At 47.4% G+C, this 17,619-nt stretch overlaps 1 protein-coding gene across 1 annotated transcript in view; it reads right to left on the bottom strand.

Annotated features, from left to right (window-relative positions):
- Nucleotides 1-17,339, bottom strand: part of Man1c1 (mannosidase alpha class 1C member 1) — a 127,101-nt gene extending 109,762 nt beyond the window's left edge. The window contains exon 1 of the mRNA XM_042688679.1: nucleotides 16,616-17,339. Coding sequence (XP_042544613.1) covers nucleotides 16,616-17,155 — 540 coding nt within the window. The 5' untranslated portion in view covers nucleotides 17,156-17,339. The remainder of the gene's footprint in view (nucleotides 1-16,615) is intronic.
- Nucleotides 17,340-17,619: the final 280 nt, after the last annotated feature.

Raw genomic sequence — 17,619 nt, 5'->3', positions numbered from 1 at the left:
ACACACTTCCTGATTGCCAGGTGCTTCAAGAAGGTGACAAGTATACAAGCAGCACCATTAAATTATATCATTCTAAATTCTGTTTATAGGGTAGCACTGCCTTGGCTCATGTGTCCCAAAAGTGTTATCTTCCTAGGTGCAGGCTGGCCAGGTACAGTAAAAGACGGCCACCCTGACACCTCTGTGCGGTGCTGCTATGTGCTTATGTGGCTTGACTTCAAGTCTCCAAGAACTGGTCCAGAGATGGAATGCCCTCAAGTAAGCAGAGTTACCAAGGAAAGCAAACAAAAGAAGCTAAAAAGCTTTTGAGCCTCCAGAGGCCTTGGACCCAGCAATGAGATTCAGAACTCAGGCACAGGTAGAACTGCCTCAGCCTCAGGTGACAGGTGAAACTTGGGGTAAGACAAGACACCGTTACTCCATACTGGAGCCTACTATTCTCATCTTCAGTCTCTGACACAGTTCTCCCACATACCCATCAGCCTGAGCTGTGGCTGGTCTTGAGCCACTTCTTCCTGGCTGGTAATCTGCCCTGCCTGGGGAAGCTATAATCAGCTCCCACCCCAGGCTTGGGGGCAAACACTTCACACAGACAGGTACCTCCTAGATCAGCCTTCCAAACCCATCTTGTAGCCTTTCCCTAGCATGTTACCTACCTTCCCATCACTTGGTGGCTCACTCCAGAAAATTATTCAGGTTTATGCCAGAGCAGCAGAAGTCTCCACGTCCCTCAGACATTGCCAATAATGGTGTGAGGAAGTCTGCAGCCGGGTATTGGTTATTCATACCTGTAACACTGGATATCTCAGGAGGCTGAGATCTGAGGAGCACAAAGCCTGCCCAGGCAGGCAAAACCATGAGCAAAAGGCCAAAAGTGTGAAGGGAAGCTACAAGTTGTGGCATGGTGCAAGTGGCAGAGCACTAGCCATGTGCAAAAAACCTGAGAGCACAAGGCCTTGAGTTCAGTTCTGGTTCCAGTGCCAGTACTGGTACAAACAAACAAACAGCCTGTCTGCAATCCCTCAGTCAGTCAAACAGAGATCCCATGTGACCTAGCAATGCCACTGCTAGGTGTGCACCAGAAGGACTGAGGACATGTCCATCATGAAGTACAAACAAGAACAGTCACAATCGTATCATGCACAACAGCACAATGTCTGTCAAAAGGAATGCACACAGTATAGTCCATCTGTGTAAGGGGACAGGATTCAGATACAAAGAAGTGAAGCCCTGGCACATGTTACATGTTCACAACATGTTACAACAAGGTTCATACCTTGAACATGTCATCACTACATATGGCATGGTTCTATTTATACAACGTATATGCACAACAGAAAAACCCAGAAAGGCTCAGAAAGCAGATTGGTGGATGTGGGGGCTGGGGCAGAGGACAGGGATGACTGCTGAAGGGGACAAGATTTTTTCTGATCCCATCTCAACAAATTAAGCTGAGTGTAGTCGCATGTGCCTATAGTCCAGAAAAACAAAGCCAAAAAACTGGGGGTATTGCTCAAGTGGTAGAGGGTCTGCCTGCAAGTGTGAAGCCCTGAGCTAAAACTTCAGTACCACCCAAAAGAATAATAAATAATGAACTGTTTTTTATCGCACGTGTTTTAGGTGTTTGGAGATAGTCTCATTAAGCCCAGGCTGGCCTCAAGCTCACTCTCTTGCCTGTGCCTCCCAGGCACTGGGATCACAAGCATGTACCACCACACCCAGTCTTAATAATTTTTTTGAAGTCACCATCTCATACAGCAGACTCTGCCGTTACTTGCTGCTACTCCTGACTTCTGTGGCCTCAGTTGAAACAAGTAGGAATCTGCAAAGTGCAGGACTCTAGAGAAGGTGGTTAGCTCTGAGCAGCCCAGGAATGTGAGAGGGTTCCTCTGTCTGTACAGGCCTTCCAAGAACAGGCAGAAAGGAGAACAGGGACTCTGTTCAGCTTTCAGCACCTCCCTGAGGAGGTTGGAGCAACCCAATACCACCTGCTGAAAATGCCATGACCAGAGTCACTTTTCAGCTTTGCAGTAATAAACTGGAATTGACTAGTGCTGGCCTCCTCTCACCTGTTACCCCCAGGGATGAGCAATCTTAACATTCAGACTTGAAGCTGCCCAAGTCACTAACAACACAGTGAGAATGATTTGAGGAAGACAGGAAAGGCCAGGGTTGCTCCCGAACAGGGACTACTCTGGTAGCAGAGCTCTTAAGATTTCCTTAGCCATATGCCAGCCCAGAGGCCTGTCTTCAAACTCAGGACAGGCCAGAAAGCTGGGCAGTGCTCTATTTCTAGAAAGGAGGGGAGGACACCTCTATGACACTGCTGTTCCCGAAGGCCTTTCAGTCCAGAGGTTCCTCTGATGGCTCCTACTCAAGCCTCTCTGACAGACGCACCAGCTTATGACTCCTAATGCAAGTCCTTCCCAAGTCCTGGCCAGTGACAAACCTATCTCCAGCTCCTAGGAGATAAGCACCCATACTTCTTAAGCATCTTAGCTTCATTACATCTAGCATTAAACTCATTTCCCCACTAAGACCTCTCACTGACTCTTATCACTACCCCAGGTAGAAACCTCAGCTGTTTGAAACCTTATGTCTCATAGCCCCACTTACCAACACCTACCCATCAGCAGGTGGAACTTCAATTCCACAAGCCCACCATCCCTGCCCAAGCTCACCACCTCAAATTGACCAAACCCTTCCCCCAAGCCCACCTCTGCACTGACCATGCCCTTTCAAGCCTACCACCTCTGCACTGACCACACACCTTCCAACCCCCCAACCTCACACTGATCACACCCCTTCCCCCAAGCACCCCTCTGCACTGACCATCCCACCCCACCACCCCACAATGACCACACTTGCCCAATCTGTCACTTGTTCCCAAGCCCTGAGCTCAGCCCTCTTCTTCACACCTTCCTGCAGCTCCTCTCTGGCACTAGTGCTGCCTATACATCTGCTTCATGCTACCTAGATATTCTACTCATTTTACCCATTGAGGGCAGAAGCCACATGCTCACATTTAGAGCCCTGCCTGGCACCCAGGAAAAGCAAGTTGGTTTTCTGGAAAGGTTGAACCGGAACAAAACAGATAAGCTGCAGGGAGTTAATATTCCTCTCACTGCGTATCAGTTCAACTACATTATTCCATGAAGTCTGGTTCAGACCTGTTTGACAACCAGATTTCCAACACAAATCAGCTCTGCAAATTCCAGCAGCCACAGGAAACCGTTTTCTTGGGCAACAATGACTGAGGGAAGCACATGAGCAGCAGCTGAAAGGAGGCAGGACCAAAGGGTGCTCGAAGACAAAAGGAGGGGATAATGGGAGAGGAGGCCAAGCCCAGAGGGTCCCCAGTCCCTCTCACACTTCAGGAACAGCATCTACCAGGGGAAACTGGCCAAGGCAGATCCAGGCAGAAATGCCTCAGCATCTAATTAAACATTTTAGACTCCACTGCACACGAGGAGGGAACCTACGTCCCCCACGGAACCCTGACAAATGAGTCGTTTCCAATCGATCTATCACTACGGCATCTGGGTACCTCAGGAAGATGAAAATAAGACCAGCACATAAATGAAAACCAATATACAAACAATTGTCTCCCACACAGGCCTCCAGGAAACCACAGGCACAGCCATCTGCTAAGCTCCATGTTTGTCACTGTTTCCTGCAGCCGGCGGCCTCCAGCAAGCACAGTGTAATGCGAGACTTAACAACAGAGAGGAATTTCTTCTCAGAAGTCTGACAGGCTGAATGTCCACCCCTCCAAGCTCGAATGCAATCAATGCAGGGGCAAATAGGATGTGTTTTATATGCTGCATCAGCCAAAGACTTTGCTGAAATAAATGGTGGGAAGGCTGAAGAAAGATTGCCCATTGGCAAAGACTGAGAATTCACAGACAGAAAGCCCAGAGAAAGAACTTAGAGGAATCTACAGGCTGTTCTCTCTTCCTGTAGCTTCTGCCACCAGAGGCCAGGACAGATGCGATCTAATCAACCTAGGTCTCAGGTCACACACTGGACATGAAAGAAATGGGAGGAAATGGGCAGGGCTCACTGCATGAGACACATGGGACTGGGTTCCTTCACTTCAGGACCTCCTTTCTCCTGGACATCCACCCCTTACTCAGTTTTGCAGATAACAATCTACCCTGCTGACTCCAGAATCTCCGGAAACCTGGAAAGCGGAAACCCAGAGAACGAAATGCAAATTTTGGGTAACTGGAAAGAGGCAGAGGCTGCCATGTCGGAGAGCAGGCAACAGACTATTGGGAAATCTACTCTGGACAAGCAAATATTTTCATTTCAGCTGTTTATGTCCTGCCTGCTTCCTCCCAAAAGATTTAGGTGGGACTGACAAATATTTATACAGCTAAGCAATGTTTCCTTACCTTTAGACATCTGTTTGTGGTAGGAAGTGGTCCTGGCACAGGACAATATTATACTGTACCATTTCGCTTCATCTTTCCTCCAGCTCTCTGTGTATAACTGAGCCTCCACATGTAGCTGGTGCTTTCAATACTTTTCTTAATGTTTTAATAAACCTGTACCTTTTCTTGGTCATGCTCTTAACCCTGGGACACTCAGTTTTAACTGAGCCTTACCCAGCTTTTCTCTATTCAATCCTGGCACAGAGGAAATTTTAAAAGAAGAAATTTCCCACCTCTCGAATAGTGAATAAAAGGGAACAATCTAGAAAAGAGAAGTAGCCTAGACTAAGACAAAACCACCTCAGGCTTGGAAATGCCTGCGTGTACCTTAGGAAACTGCCCCTCCCCCGGAAGTGTCTGAATCTGAGTGCTGAGACTGCACACAGATCACAGAAATGTTTCTCTGATTCCATACACAGCGGCAAGTACTGAAATCCTTCAGGCAATTCCAGACTGTAATAAAGGTTTGAATCCCTGTTCTCTAGATTCCAGAGACAAATTCTTCTGAATACCTACCAAGGCTTTAACAACTTTCATATTTTTCCATCTCAAAGTGAAAACTCGGGGCTGGGAAGGTGGCCCAGTGGTAGAGTGCTTGCCTTGCATGCATGAGGCCCTGGATTCGATTCCTCAGCACCACATAAGCAAAAAGCCAGAAGTGGCGCTGTGGCTCAAGTGGTAGAGCACTAGCCTTGAGCTGAAGAGCTGAGGGACAGCGCCCAGGCCCAGAGTTCAGGCCCCACGACCGGACCCAAAAAAAAACAAATTGAAAACTCGACCTCAAAGTTAGGACCATGAGCATTCAGATGTGGTTGTAGGGGCCATCTACATCAAGGATAGGAGAAGAGGTCTGAGCCCATACATGGGAGTAAATGGGTCAGCCAGGAGTTTGTTACTTCCCTTTCCAGGACTCCATTCTGTCAGCTGTGAACCAGGATTGTGGTTCAGGACCCAAGTGTCATGGGCTACTGGATGAGGCAGCTGAGCCTCTGTTAGGACTTCCCATACACAGGGATTTCCTCACCAGACTTGTCCACCCCATCCCAGCTCCCAGACCCCTGAGGATTCTTAAAGGAAAACAGAGTGGTTTAGAGATTCAAAACTCCTTTCCTACCCGGGTATAGTGGCCAACACCTGTAATCCTAGGTACTTAGGAAGCTGAGATCTGAGGATCACAGTTCAAAGCCAGCCCAGGCAGACTAAGCCAAGAGACTCTTACCTCCAATTAACCAATAAAAAGCTGGAAGTAGAGGCATGGCATTAGTGGTAGAGTGCAAACCTGAGTGAAAATCTAAATGAGACCATGAAGCTCTGAGTTCAAGGCTCAGTACTGGTGCAAAAAACAAAAGAACAAATAATAACAACCAAAAAACCTTTTTTTATACATACGAATAGGTTTCAGATGCCAGGGAGGGCAAACTAGGATCCTGCTCCTCTCACTTGGTTCCAAGCTGAAGAGTACTTTATTCAGAGCACAAACATCTTACTATTCTGTGACCCAATCCCAGGCCTAATGGAGGAAATGTGTAATACCCAACTTCCATGGCTCCTCTGGACTGATGCTACCCAAAAGCATCTCAACTACTCCAGGATCGATGGCCAGACAGAGCCCTGCTGGCACGACACCACACAGCCTTGAGAGCACATGGGTGAGCCGGTGGCCTCCACCCCGCCTCCACCCTTTCCTAATTACACACCGCACAAGTCTGACACAAAGCTATCAGGAGTCTCTGGACAGAGCTTCTACTTTTCTGCTGAAACATAATCTTTTCTCTGTAAACCATGTCCTTCTGCTACGACACAATGAGACTGATTATTATAGGAGGTTCTTGAAAGGGCTCACTTCTGAAAGGAACTAAAGCCTTCTTTCTCCATTGATTATTATAATTTAAACAAAACAAGACTATTCCACAGCGCTCCATAATGTATGTGACACACTTGGAGGATCTGCTGGTTTAGGTCAATAACACAAATGCAGAAAAACAAACCAGATATTGAGATATCTTCCCAGGGAACCAGCATTTACTCAGCAGGCTTAGGTTTCAGCTCTTAAGAGTTATATCTGAAGTCAGGTGCTGTTGGTTCACACCTACAATCCTAGCTACTTAGGGAGCTGAGAGCTGAAGCTCACAGTTCAAAGCAAAACCAGGCTGAAAAGTCTCACAGACTTTTCTTAACCAATTAACCAACAAAAAACCAGAAGTAGAGGTGTAGCTCAAGTGGTAGAGTGCCAGTCTTAAGCATAAAAGCCAAGAAAGACCACAGGGCCCTGAGCTCAAGCCCTTACTCATTCCCTCCATTAAAACTGCCAACACCAGTGGCTCATGCCTATAATCCACCCACTCAGGAGACTGAGATCTGGAAGATCATGGTTCCAAGCCAGCCCACACACAAAAGTCTGTAATACTGTCTCCAATTAAATGCTGGGATGGAAGCATGGCTTAAGTAGTAGAGCACCAGCTGTGAGCAAGAAAGCAGTGAGAAAGCTCTAAGTTCAAACTCTGATACTGGCACACACACATTAAAAAAAAGAGAGAGACTAAAAATAAAAGGCAGGTTTTACAATGAGATACATTTACTTCATCTGGAACTTCCCAGAAGTTGAGTAGATAGGATCTGCTCTCACAGAAAGCACCTACAGCTGTGTCCTCTGATCAAGAATTCAGCAATTTGGCTCCCGTGAATAACTCTTTCTTTCAAATCCCTGAGTACTGGGGCTTGAATCAGAGCTGTGAACTTGCCAAGCAGGTGCTCTTATCATTTGAGCCATGACTCCAACCCTACCTTTTTTTTTAAGGTGAGGTAAAGCATTCAGAGAAAGTATTTGACAGTTTATAAAATCTCAAGAGCAAAGCCACAGGAATGGCTTTTTTAAAAAGCTATTAGAAATATATCTCAGGATTTAAAGGAAAATATAGAAACAAAGATTGTAGGCGTATGAGAAACAAAAACCTTTAAAAATGAGAATTCCAGGAAGTAAATATTACCCAAAACAAAAAATTCACTGAGTAGGCTTAAAAAAGATTGTATACTAAAGAGAAGTCCAGTGAACTTGTAAACAAACAACACTGAAGCACAGAAAAGCTGGGGGTGGGAGGGAGAACAGAGACTCAGTAACCTCTAGGGCAATGTCAAGCAACCTAACATAGTTCTAAATAAAAAGAAGATAAATTGGATGGCAAAATACTTGTCAAGAAACATAACAAAAAGTATTGTTTTTCTGCAGTGCTAGAGTTTGAACTCAGGGCTTTCTGCTTACTAAGCAAGACATGCTACCACTTGAGCCATATTCCAGACTTTTTTTTGGTACCATTCTTGGGGCTTGAGCTCAGGGCCTGGGCACTGAGGGTTGTTTGTTTTTGTTTTTGTTTGGTATCTTGGTTTTGGAGTTTTTTCCTGAGCTTTTTTGTTCAAGGCTCATGCTCTACCACTTGCGTTACTGCTCTACTTCTGGCTTTTTTTTTAATTATTATTTTGGGTGCTTAGTTGGAGATAAAAGTCTCACAGATTCTGCCCAGGCTGACTTTAAACCATAATCCTCAGATTTCAGCTTCCTGAGTAGCTAGGATCACAGGTGTGAGCTGCCAGCACCCAGTTGCTCCAAACTTTTTACAGAGACTCAGCTTTTATCCCAGTCCATAGCCTGGATCAGTCATTGTACTGCCATACTACCTAGCTTATTTGAAATAGGGTCATGCTAACTTTTTACCCAGGATAGCCTCATATTGACATCTTCCTGATCTCTGCCTCCTGAGCAGCAGGGATTACAGGCATGAACCACCACTCCTAACTTAACAGAAAATTTGTAATAGTACCTAAAGGTAAGGAAAAGGCATTATATGCAGAGGAGTGTCCTCTAACTTCTCACCAAAAACAATGCAGATTACAAGACAATGGAATTACACTCTTGGCGAGAACAAAGAAAAAGTCAACCCAAAATTCTGTATGCAGCAAAAATGCCCTTTCAAAATGAAGACAAAAATAGAATCATTTTCAGGTAAACAAAAGCTTCAAGAATATGTCACCAGCAGACCTATACTACAAGGAAAGTGAAAAGAATTTTTTCAGATTGAATGGAAAAATACCAGATGGAAACCCACACATACAAAAGAAGATGACAGGTACTAGCAATGGTAAGAATGTGGGTGAAAAGATGCTAATTTATTAATTTCTTTAAGACAATATGCAATTGTGCACAGCTCAGAAACAGACATAGGTATGCAGGTGCCTTTCTTGTATATTGATGTACTCTCCTTGGGATATATGCCCAATAGTGATTTGGCAGGGTCATAAGGAAGGTTTATTTTTAGGTGTTTTTGAGGAACTTCATACTGATTTCCAGTATTTGCACTAGTTTACATGTCTACCAACAGTATATGAAATTCCTTTTTGACCAAATTTATCCAGCATTTGTTTGTTTTCTTGATCGCTGCCATTCTTACTGGACTGAGATGAATCTTAGTGTGGTTTTGATTTACATGTGCTTTATACTTTTTATGGCTAAGAATTTTTTTTGTTAGTTGTGGGGCTTGAACTTGAGGCCTAGACACTGTCCCTAAACTCTTTTTGCTCAAGGCTAGCACTCTACCACTTTGAGCCACAGTGACACTTCAAGTTTTCTGGTGGTTAATTGGAGATAAAAGTCTCATGGATTTTCCTGCCCAGGCTAGCTTTGAACAACAATCCTGACATCTCAGCCTCCTGAGTAGCTAGGATTACAGGCATGAGCCACCAGTGCCTGGCTGGCTAAGGATGTTGAACATTTGTTCATATATCTATTAGCCATTTGTATTTCTCCCAAGAACTATTTAATTTGCTTATCAATTAGACTATTTGTTCTTTGTATGCTTGAAGACTTCATATATTCGGGATATTAATTCTTATCACTGAGTATCTGGTGAAGATTTTCTCCCATTCTGTGGGTTTCCTCTTGGTTCTGGAAATCATTTCTTTTGTTGTGCAGGAACATTTTTATTTGATATAGTCCCATTTGACAATTTTTGCCCTTATATTCTCAGCAACTAGAACATACTCAGAAATCAGTGACATGTCTCAACAAATAAGGAGGGCATGGTGATTTCATATATGTAATCCTGGCTATAAGGGAGGCCATAAGTAGATAGATCAAGGTCAGGAGCTAGCCTAGGCAAAGTTGGTATGATTACTTACCTGAAAAACTAAAAGCAAAAGGACCAGAAGCATAGCTCAAGTGACAGAGTATTGCCTAGCAAGCATCAGGCCTAAGTTCAAAATCCAGTAACACACACACACACATGAGCGCACATACACATACATGGAACAATTGTTCATGCTCCAAGGAAAGCACCAATCAAAATGCCAAAGTAAACAGGTGGATAACTGCCCTAACTTCTGCCTTTAATTAAAGGAGACACAGTTTGGAGACACACTCAACAAGATTGCAGCTGAGCCACCACACTGAGGCTTTGGGCCTCTGTTTTCTTGGTGTGGCAAGACATTAAGGCAGTGTTGACTTCAGCAATTTCAGCTATATCAACTGAGATTAAGAAAATGTGTCTGAGCTACAAACTAGCCTCAGAATGAAGTGAGTGGAGGAGGAAGAGGGAGGTGAGAGTAAGGTCATCAAGCCCTGATTTCATGGGTCTCAAATTTGGTTTCACCATCGTGGATAATAGAAACACAAAGCCAAGAAAAATGAACTGTTTCTGTCCTCCAAATTAGGCAAATACTGTATAAAGGCCTTGGACAGAGAATAACAGGAAACTATGGCTCAATGCTTGAATGAGCCTGGTCTTTTTGGACTACCAGGGCAGAGAACTGAAATCCTCCTTGGTTCATGACCCTCACCCCTGCCCATGTTTTCAAGCAATGTAGTACGCGTCCAATGTAATAAGCTGCTCTCCTAAATCCCACATCCATCTTTTCCTAGCTAAAAGGTTTTGTGAATACATTTGCTATAGCTCCCAACACCCCACCACACACTCAACTTTGGATGCAGACAGGTTCCTTCCTCACAGAGCTAGGCTACCAGCTAGATGCCAAGGGTTTCCTTACATAGGGAATCTGTAAGCTTGATTTATTTGTTTCAGTAGGAGAAAAGATGTAAGGCCCTTTGAGCAAAGTATGCCTAATATATATCACAATATTTATTTTTGGAGGAGTGATGGATCCATCTTCCAGGAACGCTAGAGAAAAGGCACTTTGTGAAGTTGGATGTAAATCATTTGCTCTGAAAACCTCCAGGGATCTATATTCTGGACCCTGTACTGTAAGCTGTACTATGAAAGCAGCAGCTGACTTTTAAGTCATCTCTTTTTTTTTCCCTGCCCCAACATGGAAGTCAGAGTTAAGAGTGTGAGGCCTGAGAAGCCACTGCTCCCTGGATGCCCAGCTCCACCAAAAATGCTGCAACTCAAAGTGAAAGCAGAGCCGCCTAGCTGCAGGTGTTCCGTGGTCCTGGTGGTAGGACACATTCGAACGTCTGTCTAACTGCAGCTCCCTGTCTAACTGCTAACGAGGAAGGAGGAGTGTGGCTCAGACCTGTCCAATTCTTTCAGCCAGCCTCCACCTAAGTGCAGTGTAGCAAGGCAAGAGGAATTGAAGGAACTGAATGGCAGGGGAGGGGAAAAAGGAACTTCAGTGCGTTAGCAACTGGGAGCTCTTTGAAGGGCAGCTGTTTAAATCTGAGCAGTTCCTAATATTAATTATCTCACAAGCTCAGATTCACATGCTACAAGGAACACAATGCCTTTTCATTTTTCTACCTGTCCCTGCACCAATGCCAACAAATCAGATACATAGAGAAAGCGCACTTGACTAATGAAGCAACCCATTAACAGTGAGCAAAGATCATTGGGCAGACATTATCACACCACACCAGCAGTGATATCCTGAGGCCCTGAGGGCAGAGCTTAGCTGACCCTTGCCACCAGGTGATTTCACTCATGCATGCCACCTCCTCGCTGCCTTCAAGTCACTATTGCACTCAGAAAATGATTGCAACTTCTAAAGGACCTCTTGGGTCTTTTAGTTGCTCAGCCCATAAACCTGTCTGTAGTTCCTCCTCTGTGTCTTCTTGGAGTCTCAGAGATAAACAGAAATTTCTCTCCATGTTCAAAATTGACAATTTGAACCCAGGTTGGATTCTTAGCAAGTAGAAAGAAAGGGAAGGCGGTGAAATTCGACCCACACTCTTCTTTGCCCAGCCCAGCAAGGTGGGGTTGCACCTGATGAGAGGAAATGGCCCTTGATGTAGTTTGTCAGAAAGCACTACAGGGGCTACACCAACTCCAGTATCCCCCACTCATTGGCCCAGATAGCCAGTTGCCCTTCATAAAAGGCCCCTTCACTGGGAAGGACAATGAAGGCTCCCCAGATCAGCCATCAACCATCTAGAAAAGTGTGAATTTAGCTGGGTGCTGGTGGCTCACACCTGTAATCCTAGATACTCAGGAGGCTGAGATCTGAGAATTACTGGTAGAAGCCAGCCAGGGCAAGAGATTTTTATCTCCAGTTATCTACTAGGGAATGGGTAGTGGCACTGTGGCTCACGGTGGCAGAGCAGTAATCATGAGCAAAAAAAGCTCTGGAACAGCACCCAGGTCCTGAGTTCCAGCTCCACAACTGCTGAAGTAGGGGCTGGGAATATGGCTTAGTCGTAGAGGGCTTGTCATGAAACCCTGGGTTCGATTCCTCAGTACCATATAAACAGAAAATGCCAGAAGTGGCACTATGACTTAAGTGGTAGAGTGCTAGCCTTGAGCAAAAGAAGTTCAGGGACAATGCCCAGGCCCTGAATTCAAGCCCCAGGATTGGCCAAAAAAAAAAAAAAAAAAAAGTAGCTGGGCGTCGTTGGCTCACACCTGTAATCCTAGCTATTCAGGAGGCTGAGATCTGAAGATCACAGTTCAAAGCCAGCCCAGGCAGGAAAGTCCGTGAGACTCTTATCTCTAATAAAGCAACAGAAAATAGGAAGTGGAGCTGTGGCTCAAGTGGTAGAGCACTTGCCTTTAGCTGAAGAGCTCAGGAACAGCGCACCCAGAGTTCAACCCCCATGACTGCCCCCCCACCCCCAGAAAAACAGGTGTGAATTTGTTAATCAAGACGCAATGCATGCCTAATTCTTGTCATGGGTGGAAAGGTCTGAACTTGAATCCATAAGTAATCCACCTAGAAATGAGACCCTCACTCCCTATATGATCCTCAGATGTAAAATGGCTGTTGACAAGCCATTGTACATTCTAGTGTACACCTTGAGCCTTCATGATCCCAAGCTAAGGCCATTCAGCCTCATGTCCACAGTTGACATGGATGCTCACAAGAATGAAGTTAGTAAACATGAATGCTGATTGTGGGTAGAATCTAGACACCAACAGTGACCACCACTGCTCTCAATGTCACCACCACATTACTGTCCTTCATTTCCTGGGACTTAGATATGTGGAAAGCACTGGAAGTCCAACTACAAAGGAATCCCTCGGCAGGCTGGCAGCTACCACAGGGTAGGAGCTGGAACCCAAAGTGCCCATGACCAACCTACTACTCTTTCCTTTACCCCATTCTACAGGAAGGTCCAGGAAGGAAAGGCAGTGACTTGACCAAAGTCAGACAGTTAACAGCTGAGCTGAGGCTTCAACCCATGTTCTCTGGGTCCCTCTCTACTACATTGCTTTCTCTAAGGCTCAGAATTAGTGGGAGGGGTAAGAGAAAATAATTGGTTCTGTGACAAAATGTTTCCTGATGTTTTATACCCAGAACCTACAGTTTCACCCCATCTTATCAGCATAGGTCTTGGGCCCCTGTCTATCTCTCAAACTAGCATGTTCTTAAGGACACTTGAGTTTGGGTGTCCCATTCACTCTATCACCTTCTCTGGCTCTGTTTCCAGTATTTACTTTCCTTTTTAAAAACCTCAGCATAAAAGAACAGGGACTGTTTTATCAGATCTTAGCTCCTTCCCTGCTCTGAGGTCTAATCAATCCAAGTCTGGGGATAAACAAACTAGAAACCAAAGCCAGAGTCCCTTTTGTGACAACAGACACCTTTAAAAAGATCTCCCTGTAGGCATGGCAGAGGGAGAAATGTAAATGAGTAATAAAGACCCCCAGCAGCAGTCCTATGCAATGCTCCTCAGGAGCACTGAGTTACTCTCACAGAGAGTGAACACTTAAGTCAAAAACCCTGGGCTGGGAAGGTGGCTCAGTGGTAGAGTGCTTGCCTTGCATCTATGAGATCCTGGGTTCGATTCCTTAGCATCACATAAACAGAAAAAGCCAGAAGTGGTGCTGTGGCTCAAGTGGTAGAGTGCTAGTCTTGAGCTGAAGAGCTCAGGGACAGTGCCCAGGCCGAGTTCAGGTCTCATGACTAAAAAAAAAAACAAAAAACAAAAAACCCTGCCCACATTTTTCATGTTGCATGGGAAGAGGTCAAAGTCAAGCCTTAAGAGATAATAGGCTTCTGGGCTGGGAAGGTGGCTCAGTGGTAGAGCACCTGCCTTGCATGCCTGAGGCCCTGGGTTCGATTCCTCAGCACCACATAAGCAAAAAGAAAAAAGCCAGAAGTGGCACTGTGGCTCAAGTGGTAGAGCGCTAGCCTTGAGCTGAGGGACAGTGCCCAGGCCCAGAGTTCAGGCCCCACGACCGGACCCAAAAAAAAAAAAAAAAAAAAGAGAGAGAGATAATAGGCTTCACAAACCTAATAGTGTACATAAACCAGTCCCTCAGCTAAGAACTGGTGGTTCACACCTATAATCTTAGCTACTCAGGAGACTGAGATCTGAGGATTGTGGTTCAAAGCCAGCCCAGGCAGAAAAGTCCATGAGACTCTTATCTCCAATTAATCACCAAATAGCCATAAGTGGAGCTGTGGCTCAAGCAGTAGAGTGCCAGCCTGAGCAAAAAAGCTAAGGGGAAGCCGGGCGCTGGTGGCTCACGCCTGTAATCCTAGCTACTCAGGAGGCTGAGATCTGAGGATCGCGGTTCAAAGCCAGCCCGGGCAGGAGAGACCGTGAGACTCCTATCTCCAATAAACCACCAGAAAACCGGAAGTGGCGCTGTAGCACAAGTGGGAGAGTGCTCGCCTTGAGCTGAAGAGCTGAGGGACAGCGCCCAGGCCCAGAGTTCAAGCCCCACGACCGACCAAAAAAAAAAAAAAGAAAGCAAAAAAAGCTAAGGGGCAGTGCCCAGTCCCTGAGCTAAAGCCCCAGTACCCTCAAACCAAATAAATAAATACTAGCCCCTCCACTCTGAGGAGCTTACATCTTCAAAAGGGGAGGAGGGTTATGGAACTGTAACCCCTCCTTTATAATACATCTTTATAATAATAAGAAAATTAAAAAGAAAACAGGGAAGAAGAGGGCTGCTAAATGCCTACAGCAGATAAAAGCTAGCATGCCTCCAGCTACTTCCAGCATGCTGCAAGGAGATGCCACACTGATGAATCCAGATAGCAGCAACCAACACAGACCTCCTCCTCCTGTCTTTACACCCACCTGCAGAACTGAGTCCTCACACCTCCCACAACCACCACTACCACAGCAAGTCATGGCCCCCAGCCTCTGCCAGCCTAGAGGCTGGCTCTACACAGGAGGAGAACCAAGTTTCCACTAGCCATGCTATCCCTCCAGCAGTGGCTCCTAACCTTAGGCTTTCAGACATGGGCCACATGCACCTCTTCAGTGGAGGATGGTAGTTCACCTTTAATCCCTGTGGGGACCCATTAGAAAATCTGATGGCAGCTCTGACTTCCTCTGAAAAGCAGTACACATGCAACTTCTATGTAATTTCAGTGGGAGTTATGGTCCTCCTTAGGAGTCCTCAGAGTAGAAGGTGCAGGTGGTCCAGGTGACTATAAACAAGGGCCCCTCAACATAAAAGAGAGAAGTGATGCCTCTTGCTTAACTACTAATAAGTCTAGCCTTCAGTTAACCTTTGAGATCTTGATAACTACGGAATCATGTGCGCTCACATGTGCACATGCAACACACACACAGGACTCAGCTTCTGTATGGTTTCCTACCTTAACTTTACAAAATGTTCCATGATTGCTCGTTAAGACAGCATAGCTGGGTCAGAGCAGAGAGAAATGGAAGTGAGGTATGCACTGGGAAGACTGGACAGTTCCAGCTTGTAACTGGCTCTGAGCAGGTCTTGGCAGGGCAGGTCCTAACCTTTACCGCCTGTTCTCCCTAGAATCAAAATCAGGGCAGATATGCTGATCCCTCCAGCAAGCCAAACCATCAAGATTGAAGCAGCTCTTTCCTTCTGGTGCTCCACGGGGCGAAGGTGGGGGGGGGGGGGGGGGGAGGAGAAGGAGGAATCTTCCCTTGCTGTAGAGGAGACCCTGGCCCAGGGCTGGCCCACAGCCCTCTCGTGGCCCGGGGGTGTCACTGCAGCCCCTCTGCATTGCTGGGCACACATTTCACACAGGCCATTCTGACAGGGGTGGAGTAGAATGTGTAGGCACCAAGGAGTGACTTGCAACTGTCTTAAGCCACAGCAAGGCTTTGTTTGGTTTTGGTTTGTTAAACTGAGATTGAGTCTCAACGAGATTCTTCTAAATTCCTCTCTGGTACAATCCCTACAAGGAAGCAGTCCAAGACTTGCTTCATTAAGCCAATAACCCCGGTGCTTCTGTAACATTACCACTGCCTTATTGATCATTCCCTTCCTGCATCACAAGCAATTATGTACAATTGTTCCAAAGCTCAATAGAAACAGTTAGCAGGGTCACACAACATCTCTGGTTTGTAGATTGCAAATGATTTGCAGGACACCAAATACCTCTCAAAGTCTTGGTTTCCAAGGTCCTACAGAGGTTTGAAGAAAGTCAAGACTTAAAGACACAGAGGACGAAAGAATTCTACAAATGCATGGGCATAGGATGCCCATTGGGAAATGTAAATTCTGCTCTCACTTAGCAGCTTCCACCAGAGCCACTGGGCTGAAGACGCTACAGAAAACAGATCTGAATGTTGGGGACAGGTGGTCCAGGAGTTCAGCTGCTCTCCTTTGGGAGAAGTGGCAATGAATTGAACCCCTAGTAGGGAAGCATGAAGGGAGAGAGAAGGCAGAAAGTTTGGGGAGAGGGAGGGACGTATGGAGTGTGTCTAGGAGCCCAGAGTGGCCCAGAAGCCAGGGGGAACTGGAGTCAAGACAATGCATGGTATCACAGGTCTCTCCTTTGGGGGACAGGGTGCTTACCTCCTTGATTTTCTCCCGCTGGGCTCGCACTCGGCTTTGGGGCTCCTTACTTTCATCGGCCCCAGTCCCCAGGACCGGGTGGCGCAAGCGACTCCGGAAAAGATTGAAATCAAAGCTGAAGGGGACACTCTCCTCTCCAGGCCTAGGGTTCGCGATGCCGTTGCCCCGGGCAGCCGTGGCTTCCTCTCGGGGTCCGGTGGGACGGGTGCGCCGCAGCCATCCCTTCCTGCGGCGGGCACTGCCCCGGCTGCCCGGATCGTCCTCGCCTGGGGCAGGCACCGCGGGGGCCGGGTTGGGTGGAGGTTCTGGCTCATGGGCCGGGTGGTGGCCCGCAACTTCGGCCACCACTTCCAGGCCAGGCTGCTGGGTCCGGGAGGCCAGGAAGAGGCGCTTGAGGCGAGAGGAGTGGGGCAGCAGGAAGAGGGCCCCGAAGCACAGGGTGATAAGCCCCGAGAGGAAGAGAAGGAAAAGGAACTTCTGCGGCAGCCGCAGCCCCCAGGACGAGGCCGGGACGAAGGCTGGCACTTTCCTCATGAGCATCGTGGCCTGCCACGGATTTGGGGACCGTCAGCCCCTCCTGGGATCCCCCCGAAGCCCTCGAGGTCCAGGCACGTGAGAGCAGGGGGCGCCGCCCGGAACGGGGGGGACCCCGGGCAGGACTGCCAGCCGGAGTTTTCTCCGCTCCAGGGGGCAAAAGAGGGGACTGTCCCGGAAGTTCTGGGAGTTTGGAGCCGGCGCTCCCGCGCTGGGGCGGGGGCGCGGCGACCTCGGCGGGGCCCGGGCGAGCCGGACGACAGGGCTCAGGGCCCGGGCCCGCAGCCGCCGGCCACGCACCGCAGCCTGCCCTCGGCGCCGCGCGGTCCCTCCCCGCTGCGGCCGGGTCCCCGGGGCCCGCGCCTTCCCGCGCTGCGGCCGTCACATGCCGTCCGCGGCGCCGAGGGGCGCACGCAGGCCCCGGCCGGGCGGCGTCCTCAGCCCCTCGGCCTCCGTCCCGCGCTCGCCAG

This window comes from Dipodomys spectabilis, unplaced genomic scaffold (assembly GCF_019054845.1).
Source record: "Dipodomys spectabilis isolate Male_0828 unplaced genomic scaffold, ASM1905484v1 ptg000118l, whole genome shotgun sequence".
Taxonomy (NCBI): domain Eukaryota; kingdom Metazoa; phylum Chordata; class Mammalia; order Rodentia; family Heteromyidae; genus Dipodomys; species Dipodomys spectabilis.
Note: the sequence above shows the minus strand (reverse complement) of the source record. Positions and strands in the feature narration are given on the sequence as shown.